At 44.2% G+C, this 27,511-nt stretch overlaps 1 protein-coding gene across 5 annotated transcripts in view; it reads left to right on the forward strand.

The window, feature by feature from the left end:
- Positions 1–24,133, forward strand: part of LOC8050673 (exonuclease mut-7 homolog) — a 68,926-nt gene extending 44,793 nt beyond the window's left edge. Inside the window, exons 16-19 of one of the 5 annotated variants that reach the window (XM_029994090.3) lie at positions 16,738–16,965; positions 21,614–21,667; positions 21,755–21,886; positions 23,765–24,133. In XM_029994090.3, the coding sequence (XP_029849950.2) occupies positions 16,738–16,965; positions 21,614–21,667; positions 21,755–21,886; positions 23,765–24,082 (732 nt within the window). In that variant the 3' untranslated portion in view covers positions 24,083–24,133. The remainder of the gene's footprint in view (positions 1–16,737; positions 16,966–21,613; positions 21,668–21,754; positions 21,887–23,764) is intronic. The other 4 variants (XM_029994094.3, XM_040504903.1, XM_029994092.4 and 1 more) reach the window with 4 other exon arrangements.
- Positions 24,134–27,511: the final 3,378 nt, after the last annotated feature.

The following is a 27,511-nucleotide window of genomic DNA, read 5'->3' on the forward strand; positions in this document are numbered from 1 at the left end:
CTGCTTCTGAGCGCGCCGCGCGCCTCGAACGCGCGACGCCGCTATTCGCCGAATGCAGTCACGTGAAGAATAGGCTCCAAATGCCGTGCAGGAAAGACTACGCTACGGGAATGAACGCGCAACTCCGGCTCCCGTCGGGAGCCTATACAGGAACTTAAGTTTGTTTTAAAGCCCCTCAATATGTTTTCGTTTGTCTTGCAAGTAGCTTCAGATGCTCCAGAGCACGAGGCCCGTGTCTTGAGCGGCCCTTGGAAGTAAATGGAGCGCAGCACTGAATTGAGCGGCCCTTGGAAGCGAATGGCGGTGGAGCACCCGCTCGTGGCGTGCACGTGTCTTGCGCGTTCCCAAAACAAGAGTTGGCGAGGGTGAGAATTCGTTTATTACAGAAGGGCAACATCGGGTACCTTGACGAAAGTACTTGAAAGCATGAATTTTATCAAGAGACTTTAGTTTGTTTTATTTCAAAGCCCCTTGATATTTCAAAGGTGCGTCGATGTACGAGGCACGTGCAACGTGCAGCCCTTGGCAAGATCATCGACACGGCGCAGCACTGAGCTAGATTTTAGACGCCGTGAATTTCCCAGAAGAAGCGCGCGGCACGTGCCTCGAGCATTTCTAAAACAACGAATGGCGTTAGTCGCCTTGGAATCGTCATCTTCGATTTCTGGGATCAAAAACAAACAAGAAAATGCTGTTTGTTGTCCCACTGCTGACGCGTACCGTTAGAGGCGTAGCTGTTCGATCTCCTCTCCTATAGGCTCCCTACGGGAGTCAGAGTTGTGCGTCTGTTTTCCCGTCACGCCGCTATTCGTCAAGGCCGATCACGTGAAGAGCAAAGAATCCTGCGCCGTGCAGGAAAGTCGCTTCGCAGACGTTGCACGCGCCCCGGCGTCGTTCCCCTGCTTTTGCCTCCTTCTCCGACTCGCGCGGCGCCGCTGGAACTCGTTTTATTCTAACGTTTACGAGCCGCCGCTGACGTAAGTTCCTGGCACCTTCGTGAGTAGATCATGTTACTTCCCCCTCCGCCATAGTTGTTCAGCTCATACTCGGAGCAAATTTTCACTTGTTCAAGTTCACTGTGAGCACATTGCGAAAGCGTTGTGGGCCTTCTTGGCACTATAGAGGATTATCGATTGGAAGAAAAATGTTTGCGGCGTCTTCGCGCCTTCCGTCAAGTTGCACACACAACTTCTCGTAGCTGCTCCTTGGATTGGTCGCCACGTTATGTACAGTCGGCACTAAAAGAGATTGGCACAGGTGGTTGGCGGCCGGAACGGCATAATCGCCGAACGCAGTGCTGCGTTCTCGCGAATACGCCGAGAGCGAGAGTCTATCTAGAGAATAGGGCTTCGGCGGACAGTTGCCGTTTACAAGGAATTTTAGCTTTACTACATCGATATTGCTATCTGCCCTTTTGCAGATTCAGAAAAGCAGGACAAGCACTTCCCTCAGAGCCTTCCCCTCTTTCTATTTTAACGAGCGAACGCTGTAGAGAAGGTGAGAGAGGAGGCAAATCCCCTCGCTTCCTCTCCAGCCTTCAGCCCGCTAAATTGGAGAGGGTAAAGGGCTTCGCATAACGAGCTTCTCCTGCTTTCCTGAACTTGCAACCACGGCCGGACTGGAAGCGCGCGCTCTCTTTCTCTTCTTACGGCCTTTGCAATCGGCCGCTGGTCAATGGCATTTTTTCTCTGTATTTAGTTCACTTGCTTGCCGCCAGGGGCGCAACCAACTCACCCCACGCGGAGAGTCCCTTCGAGCTACTTTGCGCTGGTGTTCGAGCTTCGTAGGGTGTTGTTTTGGCAACTTGGGTCTGGTGTATGTCGGTGGCTATCTGGTGAAACTCATTAGTGAGTTTGGGTGCGACGCCTGTGTTATGCTGTTGACTACGAGTAACAGAGGTGATCCTCTGTTCGCCTTATTGCAAGGCCAGGATAAAAGTGGACTTCATTATTTAAATCCTAGGTTCCTCGCACTTCTGGACAACATTGTTGCTTTTTCTTTTAAAGGCTGTTAAGCACCTTCCGCGTTCAAATGCGCACGAAGTTCTGCAACTAGATAGGGCGCAACTCATTGCACCCTATCTTGAAGACGCGCCAATCCTAAGTTGCCCAGAGGGCATTAACAACAGTCACTCATAGCGCTTGGCTGGTTTAGCTTGCAATAAGTTCCTCAGAATACTTCTGATTAACAATCCAAAGACGGTCACGGACATAAACGAAAAATCAGCTGGATATGTGCACACGCCCTCAGGAAGCACTTTAGGCTGTAATATGCATGGTGCGAAAATTGTACAGACTACTACACCCTCGTCTAGAGCAGCTGACCGATTTCATGTGCGGCCTATGAAATGATGATGCAGACCACGGCAATAGATAAATTGGGCCTGCTTACATTTCACGAGAGTGTACCAATTATTTATCATTTTAAGATCCTCCACGTAGAAAGGGTCCGTCTCCTGTTCTTGAGTTGCAACAGAAGTCCTGAAGGTAAAGACGAGTATAGTTTTTCCGCGCATTCGCTGTCTCTACTTACTACTTTTTACTCCCGAATCTCTTGGAGATGTGCGTCAAATATTCACCGTTTTGGGCTCATCAGAAGCGCATTGGATAATGGCTGATGGTCTGAACGTAAGCATCAGGTGTCAAAGGCTATAAAAATCTCGGCCCCAAGTTGCGAGAGCGCTGAGATACACTCACAGACGCGCTCTGTGCAAACGGCAAAGGGTAGCCCAGCTAGGGGTTAAAGCCCCTCCAGGAGTGAGGTGACAGCGCCCCCCGCGCGCGAGAGAGAGAATATCTTTATTGAAACAGAGAGTTTAGTCTGAGCTTTGCGCTCTAACAGGCTTCTCTGTGGTGGGGAAGGGGAGGGGGGACAGAAAGACGATCGACAAAGGGTCAATGATGATGAGATGAAACGTTAAAATATATACACGCTATAGTGTCTAGTTTCAGGATAGGATATGAGAGAAAGATGAGAAAAATAATTAAAGCACTGTCAGCAAGTCAATGTCTTCGAGAAATTTAAAGAGAGCTTTTAAGGCTGCTCTTTGTGTCTTAGCAGGCCAAGGTCCGAGGAGTTTTGGTAGATCAAAAGGTCTACAGTCCAGAGAATTCGTAGAATTTTTGTAAACTTTGCGTTCATTTTCATATGCTGGACATGTGAGTAGAATGTGTCTGATGGTTTCCGGCGCACCGCATTTCTCACAGTCCGGGGTCGCGCGTTGTTTTATATTAAAGCGATAGTTCTTCGTGTACGCACAGTTGAGGCGAAGTCTATGTATAAGAGTTTCTAGATTTCGTGGTAGATCGCTTGGTAGTTGTGTTGTTAATAAAGGGTCTATGTCATAGAGAAATTTGTAGTTAGAATCTGGTGAGAACCAAAGCATCTCACGTGCACGTTTTGCTATTTGTCTTGTCAGAGATGTGCAATCGCCTTTCGTAAAAGGAGCCATTCGTCTTGAGATGTGCTGGTGGGCCCTCTTGGCTGATTTGTCAGCGCATTCGTTACCCCGTATACCGGAATTTCCTGGTATCCATTGAAAGGTTATTTGGTGACCGTATTCGAATGCTAGGTGGTGGTACTCAGCTATTTCTAGGGAATAAATCGAATACATTGATTTCTTTCCAATAGGACTGAGCGACTGTAAAGCGCATTTCGAATCTGTAAATAAGGTCCATTTTTGGGGTGGTTGTTGGCATATATACTTGATTGCTTCCTTAATTCCGTGAAGCTCAGCGGTTGTTGATGATGTATGATGGTTTAGACGACAAGATCTTGCAAGAAATCTCGATGGAACAAAGAATGCTGACGATGAAGTCGTCGCCGTTGTTGAGCCATCGGTATATATGTGCGTTGTTCTAGTGTAAGTTTCATATATGTAACTCATTACAAGTTGTAGCATAACTAAGCTACTCTGTTGGTGCTTTGCGAGGATTCCGGGGATGTTTAGTTTAATATCCATTTTTCGAAGCGTCCATGGAGGTATTTTGGAGTAGTCAATAAAAGTTGCCTGCTTTGGAATATTGTCAATATTTCGACCTAAAGTATCCCCATAGCTGGAGTTTGGACGTTTTATGTGTATTTTAGAAAGATAGTGATTCTTATGCTGAGTTTTATGGCGTAAATGAATTCGTACTATTTCTTGTTTTTGTAATACTTCCAAAGGAAGGCATCTGGCTTCTGCTACCGTGCCAGGTCCAGACGAACCTCTTGGTAGACCAAGGCAGATTCGAGTGCATTTGTTAAGCGTCCCTTGAAGCTGTCGTTTACTCGTTAGGCTTATATTTGTTAGGTGTGGAATAGAGTGCCTTATTAGTCCTTCAACCAAAGATTTGTACAGTAGAATCATTTATCTGCAGTTACATCCCCAAGCTGTTCCTGCAAGGCAGCGTAGAACATTGGTTGCTCCCATGATTCGCTTTTTTAGAGAATTAACTTCTTTCGTCCATGAGAGATTTCGATCAATGTTGATCCCTAGAAATTTATGTACTGTGAAGTTAGGAACTGTATGTCCGCCTAAAAAGATCGGATACTTTTTCATAAATTTCTTCGTAAATGCCATGGCAACTGATTTCTTGGGAGAGATCTGGAGGCCTTTGGAACCTAGAAAACTTGTCAATATATGGAGAGATTTTTGCAACCGCAGCTTTAAGGCCCGTTCACACTCTTGCAACCGAGTGCGACCGAGAGAGACCAAACCGGTTTTTAAGCCTCTTGCGATCTCTTAGGACCAGCTCCGCTCAGTGCATCCGGTCCCAAGAAGTCTTTCTCGGTCGTACTCGGTTGCAAGAGTGTGAACGCGCCTTTACAGTTAGCCTAGAGCGGGAAGTGGACCATACGCAGATGTCATCAGCGTATATGCTAATACTAACTCTTCGGGGAAGATGCTTTTTTAATGCTATCAGTGTGAAGTTGAATAGAGTGGGACTTAGTATTGCACCCTGAGGTACTCCTTTGACAACATCAAAATAGTTGGAACTTCCTTCTGAAGTATCAATGTAAATTTTTCTGCATTTGAGATAATCGTATATCCATTTATAAATGCGTCCTCCAAGTCCTAGATCTGCGAGAGCCATTAATATTGCCTCATGCTGAACAGACTCAAATGCTGCTGTAATATCTAAAAACAGTGCAGTGGTCGTGTGACCTTTGGCTCTACCTTCTTCGATACTCGTTGTAAGATCAATGATGCAGTCTGTAGATGACCGTCCGCGGCGGAAGCCATTCATTTGTTCTGAATAACATTTGTTTTGTTCTAAAAACTATGAAATTCTACCGAGTACCATTTTTTCCATTAGCTTTCCTATACAACTCAAGAGCGCAATGGGTCGGAAAGATTCGAGACTAGTGGGCGGCTTACCAGGCTTCAAAATCGGCACAATCTTTGCAATTTTCCACTCTTGTGGTAAGGCTCCTTTGATCCAGGAATTGTTGTAGTATTCAAGAAGTCTGAGTTTGGAATGTTGGGATAAGTGTGCCACGGCGTTATACGTAATGCCATCTCTACCTGGCGCTGAATTATTTGCACCTTGAATTGCTGCATTTAGCTCATCAATAGTGAAGAGCAAATTTAGACTTTCGTTTGTTGCAGCAGGTGTGGTAGGTCCCGGAGTCGAGATAGTACTACTATGTATGCCACCACTTGTTAGGAAAGCGCAGTAATTGTTCGCAGTATCGACTTCACTTTGATTTTCACGTAGTGAGAGTGCTTTAAATGGATATCGCTGCTGGGGGCTTCTCCTTAGACCTCTGATAATTTTCCATATGCATGTAAATGACTTACGAACATCGAGATTTGTACATATCTCCCTCCACCTCTTTTTTGCTAATTTTTCGAGATGTCTCCGAATGTGTAATTGTGCCCGTCGTGAAGCTCGCAAATCTACCGGGTCTTCTGTACGAAGAGCTTTCCGCTCTGCTTTCCGTCTTAAAGCACGTAGTCTTAAGTATTCTTGATCGCATGCATTTTCAACCTGACGCACAAAGGAAAAAAATGTTGCCTCAGTAAGGGAATATGATAAAGTTGGAATTAATTCATCATCACTTGTCGCAGTTGTTATGCTTTGGTTTGTCATTTCTGTATATTTGTCCCAGTTGATGGATTGTGGTTGCTTCTTCCTTGAGGGTATTCCTTCTAATGCCATGAGTATTGGATATTGGTCACTTCCTCGCGTTTCAAGGTCCGTGTGCCAGGACATTTTGTTGAAGAGGTCACTGGATGCAAAACAAACATCGAGACAGCTTCCTGATTTCGCATTTTTTAGAAATGTTACATTTCCGTCATTAAGACAGAGAAGCCCATATTTTTCCATGAGGTCGGCAAGAACTGTACCTCGTGACGTTGTTTTTCTGCTGCCCCAAAGTTGATTGTGGGCATTGAAATCTCCACAGACGACGTGAGGGTTTGGAGTAGTTTGCAAAATTTGATCAAGTCTTCCTGAATCGAAAGGGACATTCGGTTGGATATAGGCTGTGATTATAGTCAGTTTGGTTTTTCCAAGTCCTACTGTGGCACAGACATATTCATTTGTTGGATGGGGAGCAATAATGTGCTCGACTACTGTAACGTCAGTTCGACATCCGAGAAATAACCTACTTTGCTCCCCGCCTCTTTCGGAATGATATATTTGATAGCCATTTAGGCGAAATGAATCAGCAACTCTTGACTCGGAAATAGTAATAAGAGGAAATTGATGTTCCCTAATTAGCTGACGGAAATCAGACAGCTTTGAACAAAGTCCACGTGCGTTCCACTGAAATAGTGTGCAAGACTTAAAATTTTGTTAGGATGACATAATGATAATAAAAAAAAATGATGCGAAGGCCAAGTGTTTTAACCACACCATGTCTCAATAAAGGGTAGGAAAGAGTCCATGATCTTAAGGGCAATTAACGTGTAGGGGGATGTAAAGCGCTGAAGAATTTTTCGGATTACTTCAGAGATGGATTTAAAGAGAGCTCCAATGCCCTCGGAGTTTTCGGCTGGTGCAGATACCTTGGAGGCTTGCGTGGGCTTGTCGCCGAAAGGCTGACTCTCATGCAGGTTTGCTTGCTTGGGGAGTTCTACACCTGTGTTGTTTGGCACGGGATTTGGATGTTGAGTAGGTTTTACCTTGCTTTGTCTTGGTTCCCCTTGTAGCGCTGCTGTGTACGTTTTCTGAGGAGTGGAGCTACAGGCAGCTGTTGGGACTTGTAGAACTGTTGTTGACGGTGTCTGAGGAGTGCCGCACGGTGGAGTTGTTGCAAGTTGGTTTGAACCACGTGTAGAGCCAGGTATCGACGGGGTTTTCTTAGTTTGTTGGACATTACGGTTACCGGGCTCGTTTTTCTTGGGGGGGGGGGGGGGGGGGTATTCCACCGCAGGTTTCGAGTATATTCCAGAGCAAACTACTGTACGTGCTGTGATGTAGTCTACCTTCTTCTCCATCTGATATTGTTTTATTACGCACTCCCGCTTCCAGTTCGGACATTCTGTGGATGTGAAAGGATGTGCTTCTCCGCAATTTGCGCACTTAGGGTCTTCTTTGCATTGTTCCGTGGTGTGGCTTTCGCTTGCACATTTGCATGCACCTTGCAGAACGACGACACACCGCTTTTACGATGGCCAAAGCTTCCGCATTTAGAGCACTGGATAGGGCGATCCTTGAAAGGCGTCACAGGGTATGTTACATGTGCTAGCGTTACGTGCGTCGGTAAGCATGGGGATAAAAATACTATTCGTACAGCTTCAGTGCTCCCCAGGCGTCGAGCATTCGATATGGGCAGCTTGCTTGTAACGATGTATTGAGATGAGCGTCTGTTACGTCAGAAGAGACGTTCTTGATGACACCGACAACAGAGGAGCTATTCCGCGGTTCATAAGGCGTGACCGGAATTCCGCAGATGCTGCTAAGACGGAGAAGTGCGTTGGTTGATTGACCATTTCGAGTATCGACAGCGATGAGATTTAGGCGTAGGTTATATCGTATGAGTATGACGCCTTCGGGAATGATTTCATCGAGGGCTTTGGAAAGTTTTATGCTACTCAGTTTTGTTAGCACAGTTTCTGGAGTTTTAGGCGCCAACATAACTAACTGTCAGACCAGTCTGGCGTTGTGGTTGAGATAGGATGGTGTCATCGGTTGAGTTGGAGCTGTTGCCGTTCTGGCGTCCTTTCTTTCGTTTAAAGCTCTTTCTGCTGCTCACCGTTTTGAAATCTGCATCCAGAGATTCAGCATCGTTGGGAGCGTTGTCTTCTTCGATTAGTTCATCCATCGAGGTTTCTGTAGCTGAGTCGTCATGACTGGTATCTGCGTCCAATTGATTGGTTTCCATTCGAATGCCAGGTTGGTTGGCCATGTTAGTTGAGTCGATGTGGAACCCCAAGCCTGGGTCGGCTTGACGGGGTGGCCCACCTTATGTGCTGATGAAGGGATATTCTCGTTGCTGATTATATTAAGGATCCGAAAAAGGTTTTCGTCTTGTCCTGCCGGCGGTAATGAAAAATTAGGCCAGATTCCTTGGAGCGAGGTACGCAGATATCCTTTGGCTGTACTTCTTCGTCGCCACCTCCCGCGAATTACGGCGGGAGGTGGCGATTGCCCCTATTGCAAAGGCCGTAAGAAGAGAAAGAGAGCGCGCGCTTCCAGTCCGGCCGTGTTGCAACAAAGCATATAAATCTTGCCAGTTACGCGTTAAAAAAAAAAAAAAATGAAACGCGTTTTTAAGTTTTGGTTTGTTATCGAGCGCATCTTTGCGCCCGCGGTCCTTCTCCCCGGTGATCGGGGCGCTAAGCCACCGCCTCGCGGCCTGGCCTCCCCCGTGGGATGGAGACAAGTGTGGCGCACGTGCGTTGCGCGTCTCAGCCACTCGGGTGCAGGACCGCGACGCAGATATGTGCTCTCTGCGCTCTGATAAGAAACCGAAACCTAGAAACGTATCCAAATTCAGCGTTTTTTTTTGTTTTTTTTTCGAAACGCCGCAAACATTCTGCCCTTGTCTTATAGCCTTAGCAAGCTTCTCAGTAAAACTATATATTTATTTTCACTAATTACAACAAAATAATGAGTAAACTTTAGTTAATTGACTCGCTAATTAGTATGTCTTTTGCAATACTTGACGTCCGCCAAGGCTGGCAGTTTGTTCCCGCAAAAAGTTTTTTTTTTATTTATCTCGAATTGTAGCTTTCACAGAAAGATTATATACACGTTTGCAAGTCCGGCTTCAGGGCGCTGCCATCTTGCCGGTCTGGGGTGCGCTTGGACCAGTCATAATCCGATTACGAACCCTTGCTAAGGCGTCGTAATCGAATTATGGCCGCTCCCGAGAGCGCACCCCACTCAGGAAGATGGCGGCGCCCTGAGACCGGACTTGCAAACGTGTATAGGGTGCTGTGAGAAATCCGAACCCGACTTTTCGCACCGCAAAAATAAACTAGACATTGCGGAGAGCTCAAACTCTGTCAGAACGGAGCCCCAGCCGTTCGAGCGAGATGCCAAAGTTTCAGCACGAATCGTTATCTTATTCAAAAGTAATATGCGATTTTCTGAAAATTTCGATGGAAAAATGGGGCCCATTTTTGGCCCGTTTTTCCGCCATTTTTTTTTGTTGAAATTTTCAGAAAATCGCTCATAACTTTTGAATAAGATGATAACGATTCGTGCTGAAACTTTGGCCATCTTGCTCGAACGATTCCTATAATAAAAGAAGACACAGACGGCAAGTTCGTCGCATTTTTTTATTCACGTTATGGAGCGTTGAAGCGGCCAAGGTGGAAACTTGTTTTTCCAGCTTATCGGGAGTGCCATTATTTCACTCCATCCCTTTTCCATATCTTTTACGCTACATCCATATAACTTTTTGGGAACACTCTCGACATGTGCTTTTTTTCTGTAATTAAGCGTCTTGGTCCAGGGGTCTCAAACACGCGGCCCGCGGGCCGCATGTGGCCCGTGATTCGCTGGGACGCGGCCCGCAGGCAACCGGCTACGAGTCGCGGTTCCCATGTCTCGAGCGCTACACTCTAAGCCCGGTCCCACTTAGTAAGAGGGACATTTCTTCGATTTTTTCCCACTTAACTTTAAGGGGGGCGACAGACCTCTTAATATTACATGGAGATGCTCCCTCTTAATTAAGTGAGACACCACCCCTCTTAAAGTAAGCGAGGCGGCGTCTCCCTTAAATTTGAGGTCAGAGTCCCTTAGTAAGAGGGACAGTTTTTAGATATTTTCTTTCTTAAATTCGGAGGGACGGTGGCCCGCTTAAAATGCAGGGTTACAGTCCCCCTTAAGTCGGGGTCACGCTGCTTATACTTCATACAAAATACATTCTGCAGACATGTTCCGAAACGAGTCGCCTCGACATCCGCGCTTCGTACGCCACGAGGTAACCAATCAAGAGGTTACTTTGTCACGTGGCATACAAAGCACGGATGTCGCGGTGACTCGCATTGGAACATGTCTGCAGAATGTATTTTGTATGATGTATAAGCAGCGTGACCCCGGCTTTAAGTTACCTCTGTTATTGTATCGTACAATTTCTGCTCCTTCGTGTTTTGAGTGTCAGCTGACAGGCTGCACTGCACTTTCGCTGATATTGTTTAACCAAAGTTATTCTGTGCTGCGTAGCAGAATTGAAATTTGATCTGTATATCTTGTTTGATAAACGGAATCAATGTGTTAAAGAAAACAGTAACAATCTTTAAGAGTAAACACTGTTTTATTTGCCATGACACAAGAAAATATTCTGATATGTATTTATCAAAATAATAATTCTATAAAGATGTTCTGGTAGCTTTTACGAATAAAAAAGACTTAGAACGACGCCAGAAATCGGCGTTTCTTGGAAACTATCACACAAAAAATTTCGTGCTGCAAAGTGACTCATTTTGCCTGTCATAAACAATAACAATACCATCGTGCTAGAAAAAAAAAAAACTTTTTTTAGCGGATAACACAAAAAGAAAAGTACATTCTAAAAAAAAGCCTGTGCGTCTACTTTCCCGCACAACACTTGGAAAGACAATCACCATAACTCTCGGAGGCAGCTCAGCGAATGTAGATGCCGAAACATATGATTATACCAAAAAAATGAGTTACGACATTAAGCACAACAAGCGTGATGTTTTGCATTGGTTAATGTCACAACTCGGACTGCCTTTTTTGGTCTAATCTTATGTTTCGGCATCGTGATTCGCTGAGCTGCTTCCGTGAGTTACGGTGATTGACTTTCCAAGTGCTGGCTCGGGAAAGTAGATCCCTGTGCTTTTTTTTAGAGCGTATTTACCTACTTCATAGCATTAAAAACGAATTATTCGGTGTCTCTTGCCATCAGCAGAAGCTCAGAATTTCTGTTGTTTTTGAACGGCCATAAGCGATTTTATGAGCTTCTCCGACAGAAACTGAATCGAAACATTTTATTTTCAACGAGCAGACCCTACAGGAGTCCAAGGGTTTGTCCACATGCCACAGGGTAGGAGAGTCCCGTTATGTAATACACCCATAAGCACATGACTAGTGCCCCCTCCATAGTCGTGCTAGCGGTGAGTTCACTGACCAGTTCCCAGAAACGATCCCTTCCTCCGAACCGAAGAAAGTCTTGGGTCTTGGAACTTTTTCGTCAGGGGTAAAATCGTCCTGCAAGCAGCAATTGTTAAAAAAAAAAAAAAAAAAAAAAAAAAAGTGCGTCAGCGTCAAACTTAGATTTCTATTTTTGCCTTCGCTTTTTCACATACCATAGGTGATGAAAGAACTTCTGGCCAATCGAGACCTGAGAATGGTCTTAATGTTCAAGAATGTTGTTGGGTTGTCTCCGCAGAAGGCCCCTTTTACCTCCTCCAGGTTTCCCAGCATGGTGACGATCGTGTTATGGAACCGAAGTTGTGCATCCACCTTTAGCTGAATGAAAGACCATATCGTTTTCCTTTAGATACAGAGAGTGGGAATTAGAATAAAGATAATGAAGCGATTTCACCTGTTATCAAGCAGGCGCTAGGAAACAAATGCGAAAATAAAGTGCAAACAGTTCAAAGATTCGGAACCCAATCTGTATACGATTAAATAGCGAGTGACATTAGCTTATGACGTAACTTCTGCTACTATTAATTTTTGGTACGAGAATAGACTGTAGTTTTAATTAATTTACGAGAATCAATCGTTTCTGTGTTACCATGACAAAACGAAAACGCATTTAGTAGTAGATGAACTTTAGAAGCCCCATGTGCTTTGGAAAGCATGGATTGCATTTGCGGCTCGAAGCTGCAGAAGTGATCTAGTGCATGTTTTAGAAAGCAACATAATCAAATAAAAAATTACATTTCTGTAAACATTTCGCCGCAAGCCATTCATTTACTCTTTTTTTCAGAAGCAGTGCATATGCCAACAGAACGTAAATAGAGCCTACCTACATACCAGAATACAAAAAGTTAATAATTACCGAGTTCGTTGTGAACCGTGTGCGGGTGGCCGCAGTAGGCTCACCACACAGGGTGGTGCGTTCCACCGTGCAGAGGGTCCCGGTAGAGCTCTTTACACGAGCAATCCGAGCGGAACCCCCGCCTGATTCCCTTCATGTCAACGTTCGTTGCCATTGCCTCACTCTGAAAACAAGATTGTTAACAACGGTCAGTCATTTAACGCCCACAGTCAACCTAGCCCTAAAGCGCATAAGAAGGAAAAAAAAAAAAAAAAAAAAGAAAACTTCTGTTTATATATTTTTCGCGGATGTACGACACAGAAAAAAAAATATTCAGCCAGCTACAGAAAACAAAGAGCATAATAAACATCATAAAATCTCCAAAAAAAAAAACATGGTCGGCGTCAAAAAAAGAAAAAAAGCCGGTAGCTGTGCCGGCACGACCGTCAAAATATAACGAACAAAACAGTAGGCCAAAGAAATACAAAAAAAAAAAAAAAGTACTCCCTGGTCACCGCTACACCCTTCCCCCCTTTCCGCAGACGCCGCGACGCCGACGCAACGCGAACACATTATTTCTTCTTTTTGTTTTGTGCTCGTCCAATCCCCCTGCCCTTTTCACAAACATACATACACATTATGGGTTTTTGCTCGCCGCCCACTTGAGAAAAAAATGTTCATAATCACTGCAACGCTAACGATGTCTACAACATAACGTTGCAGTGTAAATTGCTGTAATGAATTGTGAAGGCAAACAAACGCAAAATCGCCAACATTGTTTCTGTCAATCAACGCTCTCGGGCGGTCAACCTCAAGCATTTAGAGTGCACACCGAGAAAGAAATCGGCGAGCCAAGCTTACACTGACTGCCCCAGCTAGGGTGCCTTTATGTTGGCTTTGCCTTAGGGAGGGTGATGCCATCCTTTGTAGTACTCGATGCCGACAGTGTACGCTCACGGATAAAATACAAGGAAATTGCCGGTAATAAAATGCCGGCGTAGCACTGCCAAAGCTAGCAGCTCGAGCTGGGAGAAGAACGAACGCGCGTTCGAAATTAAAAAGTAGACAAAAGCGTCGGATAGAAAATGGTCTGATATCACCAGCCTAAGACAGACGCGTACACATTGGGACACCCTAACCCGCTAAAAGTGTTCTGTGCGAAAGACAGCCCTGCGGCTCACGGCAGGGCAAACGATTAGCGACGCTTTGTCCTAGCTGAACGAGCAGATCCAGGAAGCGACCGCGTCCGCGGACTACAGCTGAACACTCTCACTCTACATGCAAAGCTCGTGCATCTCACAGCCAGCGTGAAAATATTGATGGCTTGTTATTCCCACCCGCAATGCACCCAAAACGAAAGCGCCAATATGACAGGATTACTCACCCGAAGGAAGTCAAACGAGCAGCATGACCCTTGGGACTCTCCGGCAACGACCGTTTCCAGCTCTCCGTGAATTGACGCGAAGCCTCAGCACAGTCCGAACTCTTTGCCGTGGATTAGTGCGCCTGCCCCCCTCCTCCTGACCGAACTACATTGGTCCAGTTAAGAGGGACCAGTCCCCTCTTAATATGAAGGGCACGCGTGAATCTTTTTGTCTGTCTTTCCTGTTCAGAGGGACTAACGAAACGGTTTCCTTGGTCTCTCTTAATATGTTGGTGTCCCTCTAGATGTTGCTATTTTATTTTTCAATTTCCCTCTTAAAAAGAGCTGTCCCCCTGAAAGCATTGTTGTCCCCTCTAAAATCAGAGGGACAGCGTTTTTTATGAGAGACCGGTTTTAGAGTGTAGAAAAAGTATGCGGCTTCGTGATCTCTTCTCACCGATTCCTTTTCGCTCGAAAAGTAACTCTGCTCATTTAACGCATTCGCATAGTTTATACTTATCTGTGTTTATTTACCTTATGTTTTGCTTTCTTCTTTGCTTCCTAACTTTTTTGTAATGTACAACTGTTCCGCTACCAGGCCGCAAGTGCGAGCTATTCGTTGAAGGGTGCATCTCGGTTGCGCGAACTTTCGATCAGCCGGAGCAACAGCCAAAAATAAAGCTACGAGCTCGGGATCCTCGCCTTCAAAATATGTCACAATTAAAAGACAAGTATTTGCTCGGAGTGTTGTAATAAAAATTGCAAGGAAAGCAAAAACTGCCAAATTAACCGTTTTCTTTTTTTAAAATATGTTTGGAGCTGGTGAACGACAGTGTACCTCTTCCCTTGTACTATCAAAAATGGCAGCACGTTGGCAGGGCGGTGTCATTTTCATTCTAGCTATCACATCACGGCAGGGCCCAGAGTAGTCATAAAACATATGAAAGCGAATGACTTCACTTGCAAAACTGTGTTTCCCCCCCCCCTCCCCCCCCCTCCCCCCCCTCCCCCCCCCCCCCTTCTCCCGTCTGAGGTTGGCTCGCGATTTTTCCGGTGTGGGCTATTTGGCTCCCACACTTGAATGAGTTTGAGACCACTGGCTAGGTCATAACATTCTTAATGTATTTTTTTTATTTGTCAAACCGCCTCTCCGCGACGATCTTTGACGTAGTTCATCAAGCTGTGCTGTCTGACCTAATCTACATATTTCTATGATCTTTACATTACCGTAAAGCTCTAATTAAACTCTTTCTTTTGAGTATAATTTCATTATTGTGCAATAAATATATAATGCGCTACATGTGCCTGGAAAACGGATATTTCGAAAAACTAGCAAGTTTGGAGTCGAATTTGAAAAAAAAAAAAAAAAGAACTTTATTTATTTTATTTTTTATTCAGAGTTAGGTAATATAGTAGTCTATCAGGAACTACCAACAGAACTTGCAATATATTGTTTCTATGGCCGCTATTAAGACTCGAATCTCGTGCCATGAGCGTTTTGAGCGGGACTTCACACAGGCGCTGTGCCGAGCAGAATTTTGGCCTATGTAAGGTTTTCTACTTATCTTTTGCAGTTACCTCAATATCCAACCATAAAAATTAATAAAATTTGGAGTAGTGTACTTAAAGAAAGTTACTTAGAAGTCCTTATCCACAAGTGCGGGCACAGCGCATTTTTTGCGCTGTGCCCGCACTTGTGACAAATGTCAAATGTGACTAACACATTAAAAAAAATCATTTTTTTAAAATTGTCAAACCTCCTCTTTGCAACAATATTTGACGAAGTTCAGCAAGCTGTGCTGTGTGGCTTAATCAATATATTTTTATGATCTTTAAATCACCGTAAATCTCCAATTAAGCTCTATCTTTTAAATATACTTAATTTGAATATTTTGCGCTAAACATATAACGCGGAACATTTGAATGAAAAACGACTATTGAGAAAGACTTGCAAGTTTGAAGTCGATTTTCTTACAAAAGAAACCACCTTTTATGTTTTCATTTTTTTTATTCCTGGTTAGATAATATAGTAGTCTGTCAGGAACTGCCAACAGAAACTGTAATATATTGTTTGTATTGCCGCTATTAGGACTCGAATCTTGTGCTATGATAGTTTTGAACGGGACTTCGCATAGACGCTCAGCTGAGCAGAATTTCGATCTATGTAAGGTTCTCTATTTAACGTTAGTAGTTTTTCACGAAAAGTGGACAAATTCGGTATTGCGAAAACTACGCGTCGCAACAAAACAAGGCTTGTTCCGTTTTTGTCCTGGGCCAGGGGCCTATTTAGGAAAATTAATAATGTACGGTATAAATAGATTGTTAATTATTTTTGCGTAATTAATTTTTTAAATATTGTGTTTAAAGGCATGGTTTCAATTAGAAAATTGCTCAGCATCATAAAAAAAAAAAACACTAAATCAACAAATTGCAGAAGGATAGAAGGCACGTGAAGCATTTTACGGCTTTCTGAAAAACCGCACATATTCGCCGGGTTTTTAAGTTTCGGTTTGCAATCGGAGCGCATCTCGGCTCCGACGGCACCGCGCCCCGTGGAGAAAAAGTGCAACCAGCCTCTGCTGCGTCGCGCGATGCCAGCGCAGCAGAGGTTAGTTGCAGTAATATATATCGCAGTAAAATTTCACTCGCGAAGACATCAGTGGAGGCACATGGATAAAGCAAGGGAAAGAAGGTCATAACACCACATGTGTCTTTATGTCTTTCCGTATGTGGTGCTGTCTTTTTCTTTCCCTTTCTTTATCCTTAATTGTGCCTCCACTGATGTCGTCGCGAGTGAAATTTTACTGTATGTCGAACGCCTGACGAAGCCAGGTCCGCCCGGCGCAACGGTTGGGAATTAAAGTTTTAAGTTTTTAAGTTGTTTTGTTGCCGACGTTTTAATTTTCACACAAACACACACATACACACGCACACACACGCATGTGTTTGTATTTGGCTCGACCGTTGTCCTCATATTATCGCAGTCGGCTGTTTGCTTAGAAGAACGTTCCGCTGTTCCATGTCAGCACAAGTTCCGACCCCAAGAAGCGACGAATTCTGTGTCCGTCGTGCAACCCGAGGCACCTATCCCGGCTTCGGAGTTCAAGGTGGTCGCAGACAGCATGGTGCTGGGCCTGGGCCACCAACTGCGCCTCTGCGGCATCGACACCGTCATTCTGCAACAGGGCGAGCACCACGACCAAGCAGTAAAGGTAAGCTCGGTAGACACCCTTTTCCAAATTCAGTGCCATCTGCTGTCTCAAAAAGCAGTTTCATTTTCGACAAACTAATGACAGTCATGATACTATATTTCATCGGGCAGTGCAGCATGCACGCGAGGGTATCTTTGGCAGGCTTGCAATCACTTGTGCTTATTTCACGAGCATCGAGAGACACAAAGCCTGCCAAAGGTATCGTCGCACGGATGCTTTACGTGTTTGAGGCTTGTCGGTGTCGGTTGTTTCTGTTTCTTGCTCTTGTGGGACTCGGGCATTCATATGCCATCAATAAACTTGTCGTGTCGTGCCGCCGAGTGGTGTAACCAAGGAAACCGCCTCTTATGCTATGCCGCGGCCGAATGCGGCGCTGCCACTTCACGTCAGCGCCACCGGAGATTGGTCACAAGTGCGCACGTGCTGCGTTATCGCGTGGCTAGGAGGAAAGCAGGTGGAAAGGTGGAGGCGTTCGTGGACGACCACGCATTCGTCACATGTAACTCGTAGTGCAAACGCGGCCCGTAAACCACGTGACCTGCCACCTAGCGGTGGTCGCCGCCTACTCGTCGGGATGTAATTTTTACGATGGGATCTAAGGTTTTTATCATAGGGGTTATTAGAATAAACGCTACTGGCTCAGCTGGCGCTAGTGTGCTGTTGCATTTTGAAACAGACAGCAAGCAGCCTAAATTTGCCTTCCGGTAATGTATTCCTATGGGAAAACGCAATTGCGTTTTCTTGTCGCACACGATTATGAGAGCAAATATTGCTTAGTGTTGTGAGAGTATAACAAGTTTGGAACTTTTTACAATCGGATGTACGAAAAAATATGTCAGAGCGTTTTTCTTTAAAATTGATAGCGTCGAAGGCTGCGCTAAAATAGCCCAATTCACATGTATAATACATGTTGACGTTGCAGACTGCTATTATAGGGCACACATTTACGCATATAGTCAATGCTATGACGCACACAGAGTGAATCAGCTTGACAGAACACCAAAAGGATGCTAGTATATGCCAAATCAAACAATTATAACAGACGACAAGAACGAAGCATTGAGTTATGGAACGAAGAACACGTACTGGATTAGTAGAAAACTGTGCATGAATAATGATTGATAGCTTGCATTGATAGCTTGTATTCATTGATTGATAGCTTGTGTTGACATATCATGGTGTACACCATAGATCCGGGACTCCATTGTTGCTAATTCAAACGTCGCTCAGTAATAAAAAAATAGTCATGAACTAAATAAATTACACTTTTATAATGTGAATAAACCTACATAGTACCCGTTACGAGTAAAGGAACTACGCCGATTTCTATTATTCCTTGGCGAAGAGAAAAATATCTTGTACGTTTTTCCATAGGAATACACAGGAAGGCTGCAAAAGTAGACTGCTTGCTGTTTAATTTGCGACCGGAAGTCTCGTAGACACTAGCGCCAGCTGAGCCTCTAGCGTTTATTGTAATAACTCTATGGTTCTTACAAATTCCGCAAGCTTTTTCCGTGGCGCAAGACTTGTGCGAACACTGATCTCTACTATAGGGGGCTGGATGGCGCTTAGCTGCTCTACGAGCCTGGCGCAAGTGAAGTCACCGGAAGTTCGATGCTTGTCCCGGAAGTCGGGCGTGCACTGGGCTTCCTAGTGCATTCAGTCGATATTTTGGAACAGGCTTTTTTGTGCCTTTGATTGGGTTTTAATACCCCCGTTCTGGATTAAATCCCGAGAATGAGGCATTTGAACTTGGGACATATTCTCAACTTGATCAACTAGAATCTCAAAACGTTTACATTGAATGGCTTCCCATGATACTTCTGGCTCTCTTGAGGGAACAAGTGAAAATCCAGCGCCCTCGACGTTTTTCGAACCAGCACTCGGAAGGGTTACAAAGCCTGCCAAGCGCTCGCTTCCGGGACAAGCCGCTTACTTCCGGTGGCTTCATACCTGTTTGCTCAATGCGCCATCCAGCCCCCTCTAGTGGAGATCAGTGTGTGCGAACGTAATCTGAGGGCAGCGGCTAGAAAGGACCTACCGATGACGATGTTCTGTTCGCCGCTAGGGGCGCCCTGGTCGGGGCTTGAGTTTTGTCCGCTCCTTTCCTTTTTGGTTACGCCACCGCTGCCGCAGTGCATCCAGGGAACTTTAGTCTTTTTGCACGTGCGACAACCTTAGTGGAGCTCTGCGCGTGCAGAGCCCGATACGGCATGAGCCGTCTCGGCCACTGGCGCCAGCCCCCGTAAACTAAAGTTATGGCGGCTTCACGCATGCGCCCGACGCTTAGTGAGATCGGTCTGCAACCGCTGCCCACACGAGCAAACCGCGCTTGTGTGGGCAGCGTACTACATTTAGCGGGCAAAAATTGCCCGCTAAATTTGACGGAAAAATGTCCCCGCTAAATATAGCAGAAAATGTTTCTCTAAATTTAGCGGGAAAATTTCCCGCTAAATTTAGCGGGGAAACTTTTCCGCCAAATTTAGCGGGCAATTTTTTTTCGCTAAATCTAGCGGGGAAATGATTCCGCCAATTTTCCCGCTAAATTGAGCGGGGAAAGTTTTCCGCAAAATTTAGCAGGGAAATTTCCGCGCTTATTTCCCCTCCGTACAGTTCCCTCCCCTCCTTACCCTTCCCTCCTCCTACAGATCTGCGCTCTATTTCGGCATTACAGAGGATTGTAAACGTCTCATTTTTTTTAGAACGCAGCCCTTAGGCGCCCGTTTACGGTTTGAGCGGCGTTGCCGTCGGCGTAACTGCGCGTTGCATTACGGGACGTTTCCCATACGGACGTCACACGTGACGTCACGAGGGTCACGAAGAAGGAGGAGAAAATTTTTTCCGCTAAATTTAGCGAACAAGTGTTCCCCCTAAATTTACCGGAAAAAAAATTCCCCGCTAAATTTAGTGTAACAGATTCCCCGCTAAATTTTGCAAAAAACTTTCCCGCTTAATTTTAGGGAGAAAATTCTCCGCTAAATTTAGCGAAAAAATTCACCACTAAATTTTGCGGGAATAGTTCCCCGCTAAATTTAGCGGAATATTTCCCCGCTCAATGTAGCGGGAAAACTTCCCCGCTATATTTAGCAGAAAAATTTCGTTGTTTAGCGGAAATCTTTTCCCCGCTAAATTTAGCGGAAAGTATTCCCGCTAAATTAGGAAAAAGAGTTTCTCCCGCTAAGTTTAGCGGGGAAATTTTTTCCGTTAAATTTAGCGGGAAATGTAGCGAAAATTTCCCCGCTTAATGGGAATTGAGCAGGAGAGGAGGAGTCGGAGGAGGGGCATACCCACCCCTCCTCTTTTTCAGGAGCTGCGCTCTAATTCGGCACTGCAGAGGGTTGTAAACGTCTTAATTGTTTAATCTTGTTTTTATAAATCTAATATGTACTCGAGTCGTAGACGCTCTGTTTATGAATAAGGTCACCTTACTCACAGGTCACACACACAACCAGTCATCACGTGCTGTATAAAAAAAAGTACCTAATAATGCATTCAAGTCAACGATTCTCTACGCAAATACCTTGTGCCCAGATAGCCTGTTCGCGAGAGGAATATATTTCCTGGCGAATAAAACATATTATTAAATAAATTGTATAAGTTTGATTTAAATCAGGTTTATTTGATTTAAGTCATATTTATTTAATTTAGATCAGATTTATTTGATTTAAATTTCTCTAGTTCGAAAATAGTGCACCGTTTGTATTGATAAACATTGGAGATTGAGTGATCAGCTCTTGCGATCACTGAAAACAATGCGAAGAAAATTACTGTAAATTTTAAGTATTGTTTAATTCAGGAATTATTTATTGATGAAATTTCCGCATACTAGACAAAACACAACCTTTTGTCTCGTTATTTAAAATTTTTGTTTGGTTTTTCTTTCGCGTTCTGATTTTATTGTAATAGGCTAGGACATTATTCGCACCTTTCAGCGATGGTGGTACCGCGGTGTGAGAATCGCGCTCCCTATAGCTCCTGGATAACAGGCTTCAGAATAAAGGTGCTTGCCTACACCTTCCCGTTGTGCAAAAAAATAAAGTAAGGCTTTGTTACTGCTCGTATATAGTAAGACTATAATTACCTGCGCGTCGCCGAACCGGCCTGGTACTGCTGTTCCACGACGATCATCCAGATGAGAGCCATTTTGATAGGCAGCAGTGCGCCCTCTACAGGTCGGGAGAGTTGCAAATACTTTCCTTGTTTTCGTTTTTTTTTTTTTTTTTTTTTGCGTTCTGGTTTTGTTGTTGTAGGACGTAATGCAAGTAAAGAACGAAGTGGAAGGTAGAAATCCAGCTCAACGCTCGGATTTACTCAGAAAAAGGCACTGTTTTTGCTTGCGTTCAGTCTTATATAGAGATTCTTCTTGATTGATCATTCTTTGATTTATGTACAAACCAAACGTATGCACAGAAAGCGTCAACTGATGGACAAACGGTAAATAAAAAAATATTTTCGGAATATTTTTCACGTGACCTTGAAAACGGGCGCAGTGGCGCGCCCGTCCCGAGAGTCACGTGACAGGTTCACAGCGCTTGATTGGCTGAGACAGCTCGTAGCGACCGCTGCGGTATACTATAAGGTGAAATGTAGCATATACTGGAGTAAATGCCCGTTCAGTGTCTAATCGAACCTTGTGTATACACTTCAGCTTTCTCATAAAGAAGACAGGGTCATCCTAACAAGCGGAGCTGCGTTTCAAAAGGTAGCTTTGCTATTTTTTATTTCTGTTTTTACTATTTTTGAGCTCCACGTAGGCAGATTTAGGCCATTTTAATATTTCCTCACGCAGCTCAAACTGTACGTTCGCCCCGTGATGATCTTTGAGGTGAACAACCTCCTTCCAGCCAAGGAACAACTGAAGATAGTTCTCGAACATTACAAGGTCGTCATCAAGGAAGAAAATCTGCTTAGTCGTTGCACGGTATGTATCAGTTTTTCAGCGTCTTGTTTTCTGGCTGTTTTTTTCCCCTTTTATCACTTGTACGAGTTGCACGGGCTCGTGACTCACTAAATATCACGATGATGTCCAAACGCTTCGAAATAAGGTAGAGTCACGTTTGCATGCATGGATATTTAGTCTGACCGCGTTTACACAACTTGAGGAGGTGCTTTTGTTTTGGCTTAGTTCATTCATTACTAACACAAACGCCTAGAATACCTGCAAAATAAAAAAGAAAGATTTTTTTTTTTGTCAAGGTTATTGGGCGAATGTTGACCAAGATCGAGCCAAAGTAGTATTTTTTGTTTCTTTTGAAAACTTGATATTCAGAGGTCATTAACCCTTTCGCACAAAGTATTGGATATTATTAGACCCAGTGGTAGGCAATGCACGTCGGAGATTGGGCTGGGGGAGGGGGAATGAAAGAAAGAAAATAAAGAGAAAAGGGCAAGACAAGCAAGGTGCACTCCAGAGTACACGCGAATCGAAAGGTTGTCGCCAAAATTACTACAATGGTGGAAAGTGCTCGTTCGGGGCACTAAAGTAAGCTGTTGAATTTAGTGGGCTCCGATACCATAACAAAACCAAATCTAAAAGAAAAAAAAAAAAGCTTTGATGTTTTGCACGCGCCAATAGCGTTACGAAGTGCGTACTTTGCTTTCCTCTTTACTTTCTTTCTTTGTCCGTTGTCCCTGATGTGGCGATACCTGCTTCTGCGCAGGGCCGTACCCAGAAAAAAATTTCGGGGGGGGGGGGGGGGGGGGGGGGGGTTTCGGGGACAACGGCGGCCATTTTGAAAGTGTCTATTGCCTTATTTTCGCCTATGAATCATGTGCATCGGTGGCATATAATGGAGAGTTACAGCAAACCGGAGAACCGGTCCCGGTTTGGTACCCGGTAGCCGACCGGCGCCACTGCGCGTGCGCAGAGGTGGAGATTAAAATCGGCTGGCTGCCAGTGCACCGACCAGGGCCGTACCCAGAAAAAAATTTCGGGGGGGGTCAGAACCCCCTATCCCCCCCCCCTGGTTACGGCCCTGCTTCTGCGGATTACTTCTTTCCGTGCAAGGACAGTGGTGCCCCGGAATATCTGAGACGAAATGTATATGCAATCTTACTGTGCAGCCAAACCAATTAAAGTTAATTATTTTACAAAACATTTTGCCGCCTCGTCAAAAAGAAAAAAAAATGAATTTTTAAAAATCTGTTTTAGGCAGATTAATAAATAATAAAATTTGAAAGCGCTTTTAAGTAGGGTTCCGTGTTTTTGTAGTTTATTAATTTCTTCGAATTCGGGGGTGTTTTTTAGGATTTATTTGCTCCCACAAATTTCATGATTTTTAGTGTTAATTTTCGCTGTCGGGCACAACCTCGGAGATTATCGGGGATTATGTAAATCCAAGGGGCATGCGCGTGTGGTTTCGAAGGGAGAAACCGCCTCGGCGGACATATAGGTTGTCCTTCCCGTTCAAAACAAAATAAAACCCTTAAGAAAGGATCTTTTTGCGAAGCTATTTTTCTTCGTTCACGGCAGTTTCGATTCGGGTTTTTTTAGTTTCCCCTGATTTGGGTAAAATCAGCTCACGGGTGTATTTTCAGGGCTTATCGGTACTTTCCGAAAACAGGGAACACTGAAATAAAATATCAAGCTACTAAAAAAATTAATATTAAAGTAACCTGATTTGAGTGTTTAAGTTACGTACGATCTGCCTCTGCTTTCATCTTGCTTATTTCCATCAACCCGCCTGTCGTCTCGTTTTTATTGTACGTCTCCACCCGAAACTGAAATCCACGTGCAAGGGAACTTGTGGCGACGAAGTTTTTGTTGACTAACCGTCACATTTTCTTTTCCCCTTGTCAGGCGTGCAACGGGGACAACTATGCCCTGGTGCCCCAAGACGACATGAGAAAGCTCTGTACGAGGTCGGGAGCGCGCCACCGGGAAAGGCGCACGTACGGCGCCCACGTCCTAGACTTGGAGTCGGCCTGCTTCGACGGCGGGGTCAGGGTTCAGCGGGAGAGCTTCGCCATCGAGCGTATGTCTCACGTGGACACCTTCCACGTGTGCGTCAAGTGCGGAAAGGTGTACTGGGAAGGATCACACCGCCGTCGCGTCAACCAGCAGATGCGCTCGTCCAACCTGATCGCCGGACCCTGGCAGGCGTCCGAGACTTTGTAGAAGTCAATTTGATGAATAAGAAGAATCCAGATCCTTAATTACATCTGGGAATTTCACGGTTTCGTGCTGTCTTCCAGGCTCGACATTTCGGTGTTGTGTGCGAGCCTGTTGCCACCAGTGTTGGGGAATCCCTCTTCCAGTTCCATTCAGGGGAATTAGAGTTTCTGAAAATTCATTTCAACCCCTACAGGAATGTAGACACTAAACCCATTCCCACTTTTGGAATGGCTGAATTCTACCATTTGATTCCTCTTGTTCCCAAACGTGGAAAAAAATGGCCATTGACAGCTACGTCGCGTTACTGGAAAAAGCAGCATAAAGCTTTTGACGTTAACAAACGCGGAGACAACTGAAAAAGTATGCAAAAATCTTCCTCAGGCACTCTAAGCCGAGCGGTGGTCGCACAAAGCGCTGACATCGATGGCGTGATCAAGAGTAAAAGGCTCGCAACGGACGCCACAAATTAAAACCACCCAGTTTCTTCGCAAACGGACCGTATATATACCCTCACATGTACATGGTCAGCGTATTCTTTGTCTGATAAGGCCTTCAAAATGTATAGTTCGTGCATGGTGCAAGAAGCAATCTTGCTCTCTGCTTCGAATACCTACACGACAGCACCACGCACTGCGGTGCTGTCGTGCGAGTGCACTGTCACATGCGACACCTACCCCAAATCTCTCTGCAGTGCGGCAAGAACACAAAACCACTGACATAGTGCTATCGCTAAGGTGCTAGCATAAGGGACTGTAGCACCATGTTATGGAACCTGCCTTAGAGTGGTACTTGAACGAAATCGGAAATATACCCGTCGTGTTCTGAAGATTGAAATAGGCTGAATATTTTGAATATACTTTATTCAGACAAACGTCTTGGAAGATAGGGCAAAAGGCGACTAGAGTCGCCTGACAAGGGCCGGTCCCCCTGCACAGTCCAGCAGCAAAAGGTACAGTAAAAAAACGAATCAAAACAATTACATCATTACACAACGACACAGTGACATATACAAAATGTGATCTAACAAAACAGAAACACATAAAAATACCAACATAAATTATGTTAGTCCTAGAAGAAAACTTTTTATGGTGGTTTTAAATATGTGCATTGTATTAGAGCTATTAATCAAGGACAGTATTTCAGGATGGTTATTTATTGTGCAATTTGATTAAGTATTTTTTAGCTATTATATTTAGTGCGTATCCTCGACTGTAGGCGGTGCGTATGACGGAAGGTGTATGTGGATGCCCTGTTGATGTAATTTTCTTGCACGAACTCAGGGTGTAGTTTAATTTTGTGGAACATGTATTATTGCCAATTTCTCGGTGAGTGATTGTTCTGCTGTAAGAAGAGAGTATTTTATGAAATATGGGCGGGAGTGTTCCCGATATGATACATTGGCAATTGACCGCACTGCTCTTTTCTGCAATAGAAGTAACTTAGAAACACAGGTCTTTGAGCATGTACCCCATACTAAACTACAATAGCTTAAGGGAGGAGAAGGAAGGGGAAGCTATTCGGCGGCCTTTTTTTTTTTTAACATAGGGCTAGAGCATTACGCTGCCGGTGGTTTAGTCCATGGCGGGATGGAGATGCCGCAATGGTTCATCGAGCTGCTGCTCCTACTCCACCGAGATACGAATCTTACCTCACTATTCCTTCAACAGGACAACTTGCAGAGTGTGCAGTGGAAAGCCTACTTAATGACAAGATGAGTCACAGAATTCTGAAAAGAACTCTAATGCAGCGGCTTCTTTGTTTTCTTCGATTGCCTTTGACAAGAGATATGGCTTCGTGCACCGGTCATCCTAAAATAATGTTTTTTGAATGGTACTCCAATGAGCGAGGTCAATAACTCAGTCTATTTATAAAAGGGAGCATCGATAAGTATCGCCCAATCAATCTAAATTTCAAGGCTCTGCATAAAAGGGAGGGATTTCTCTTTCTGGCAGAACTCATTGGCGAAAAGGATGAACGCATCACGGGAAAATCGTAAATACATCGCACAAAGCTAATTCTAAAAAAAAAAAGAAAATCACGCTCAAATTTTTTTTTTTGTTTTTGACAAAAAAGAAACATGTTATTAAGAACTTTTTCCAAGCATAAAATTTTACAAAAATAAAAAAAAGATTGGTTCATATTATCAAAATAGTCTTAAACATAAAGGACACAAGATAGTTTACGATCTCAAGAGTCCATTTCATCAAAAAGGTCAAAACGTGGAGACTCAAAATCGTTAAATGAGAGTTGTATGCGAATTAATGGTTATGATTTTCCTTGAAGGGAAGGATAAAATAGAGAGTGGTGTCTTCAAAAGCGAGCAGGTGCATGAAAATGTGCAGAGCTTAGCAGGTGAGCATCGAAGTGTCCATGAATTCCTTTGTGTAGAAAGAGAATGTCACGGGTGAGTCGGCGAGTAGATAGATTTTGTAAATGCAGACTTTTGAGCAGGTAGTCGTAGCCATAATAACAAATGAATAAAACGTTTCTTTACCGTTTCAATTCGAGACAGATCAAAACCAACGAGTTCCATATTACAATACCGAATTCAAGTTTTGTTCGTATAAGGAGGAAAATAGTCGTACAAGGCAAAAAAATAATTCCTAAAGTCTCAGGACAGACGAGAAAGTAAACCAAGCCTTCGTACAAAAGAGGCAACAATCTGAATAACATGACCAGAAAAGGGAAGTCTGGTATCGAAGTCGATCCCGAGGTCATGAATCATGGTGGCACGTGTGATAGTAGCGGACTGATGAACATAAGGATAAAATAAAATCTCGCGTTTTCGTGACATTGTCAGTAATTTTCCCTAGATTAAGCATAAAAAAATTTGCTGAACGCCACTCAGAAACACGATTAATATCCTCTTGTAAGATACTGCAATCAGAGGACGATCACATATGTTATAAAAATCTTCATGTCATCAGCAAACATTAACAAACGTTAATTTTAATGCTCTTTGCAAGGTCGTTTACGAATAGGTCGTCAAAATAAGCGATATCTACTTGACCATGAGAAATAACTATAGGAGCTGAATAACCAAGAAATTAACAAAGATTCGTTTCCACTGAGCGTCCCTTCAAAAGCCCATGTTGAACACTACTAAATTTACGTCAAAAGTAATAGGAAATACGCGAGTGTACGATTATTTTAAAGACGTTTGAGAATGCACATAACAGAGATGTTGGTCGATAGTTGTTTACCTTACAAGTGTCGCCGTTTTGTTGCACTGGTATGACAACTGACCTTTTCCATGGTGATAGAAAAACACCGGTTTTCAAGGAAAGGTTAAACATGTGACATAAAGAAGGAGCGAACAGATTGGCACAACCCTTTGACAATAAAATTTGGTATAATATATTCATTTCTTGAGCCTCATTCGTATTAATGTCTGATAGTCAGTGAGTCCTGGAAAGAGACGTATCTGAATTT

Source organism: Ixodes scapularis, unplaced genomic scaffold (genome assembly GCF_016920785.2).
Source record: "Ixodes scapularis isolate PalLabHiFi unplaced genomic scaffold, ASM1692078v2 PGA_scaffold3__209_contigs__length_174095766, whole genome shotgun sequence".
Lineage (NCBI taxonomy): Eukaryota > Metazoa > Arthropoda > Arachnida > Ixodida > Ixodidae > Ixodes > Ixodes scapularis.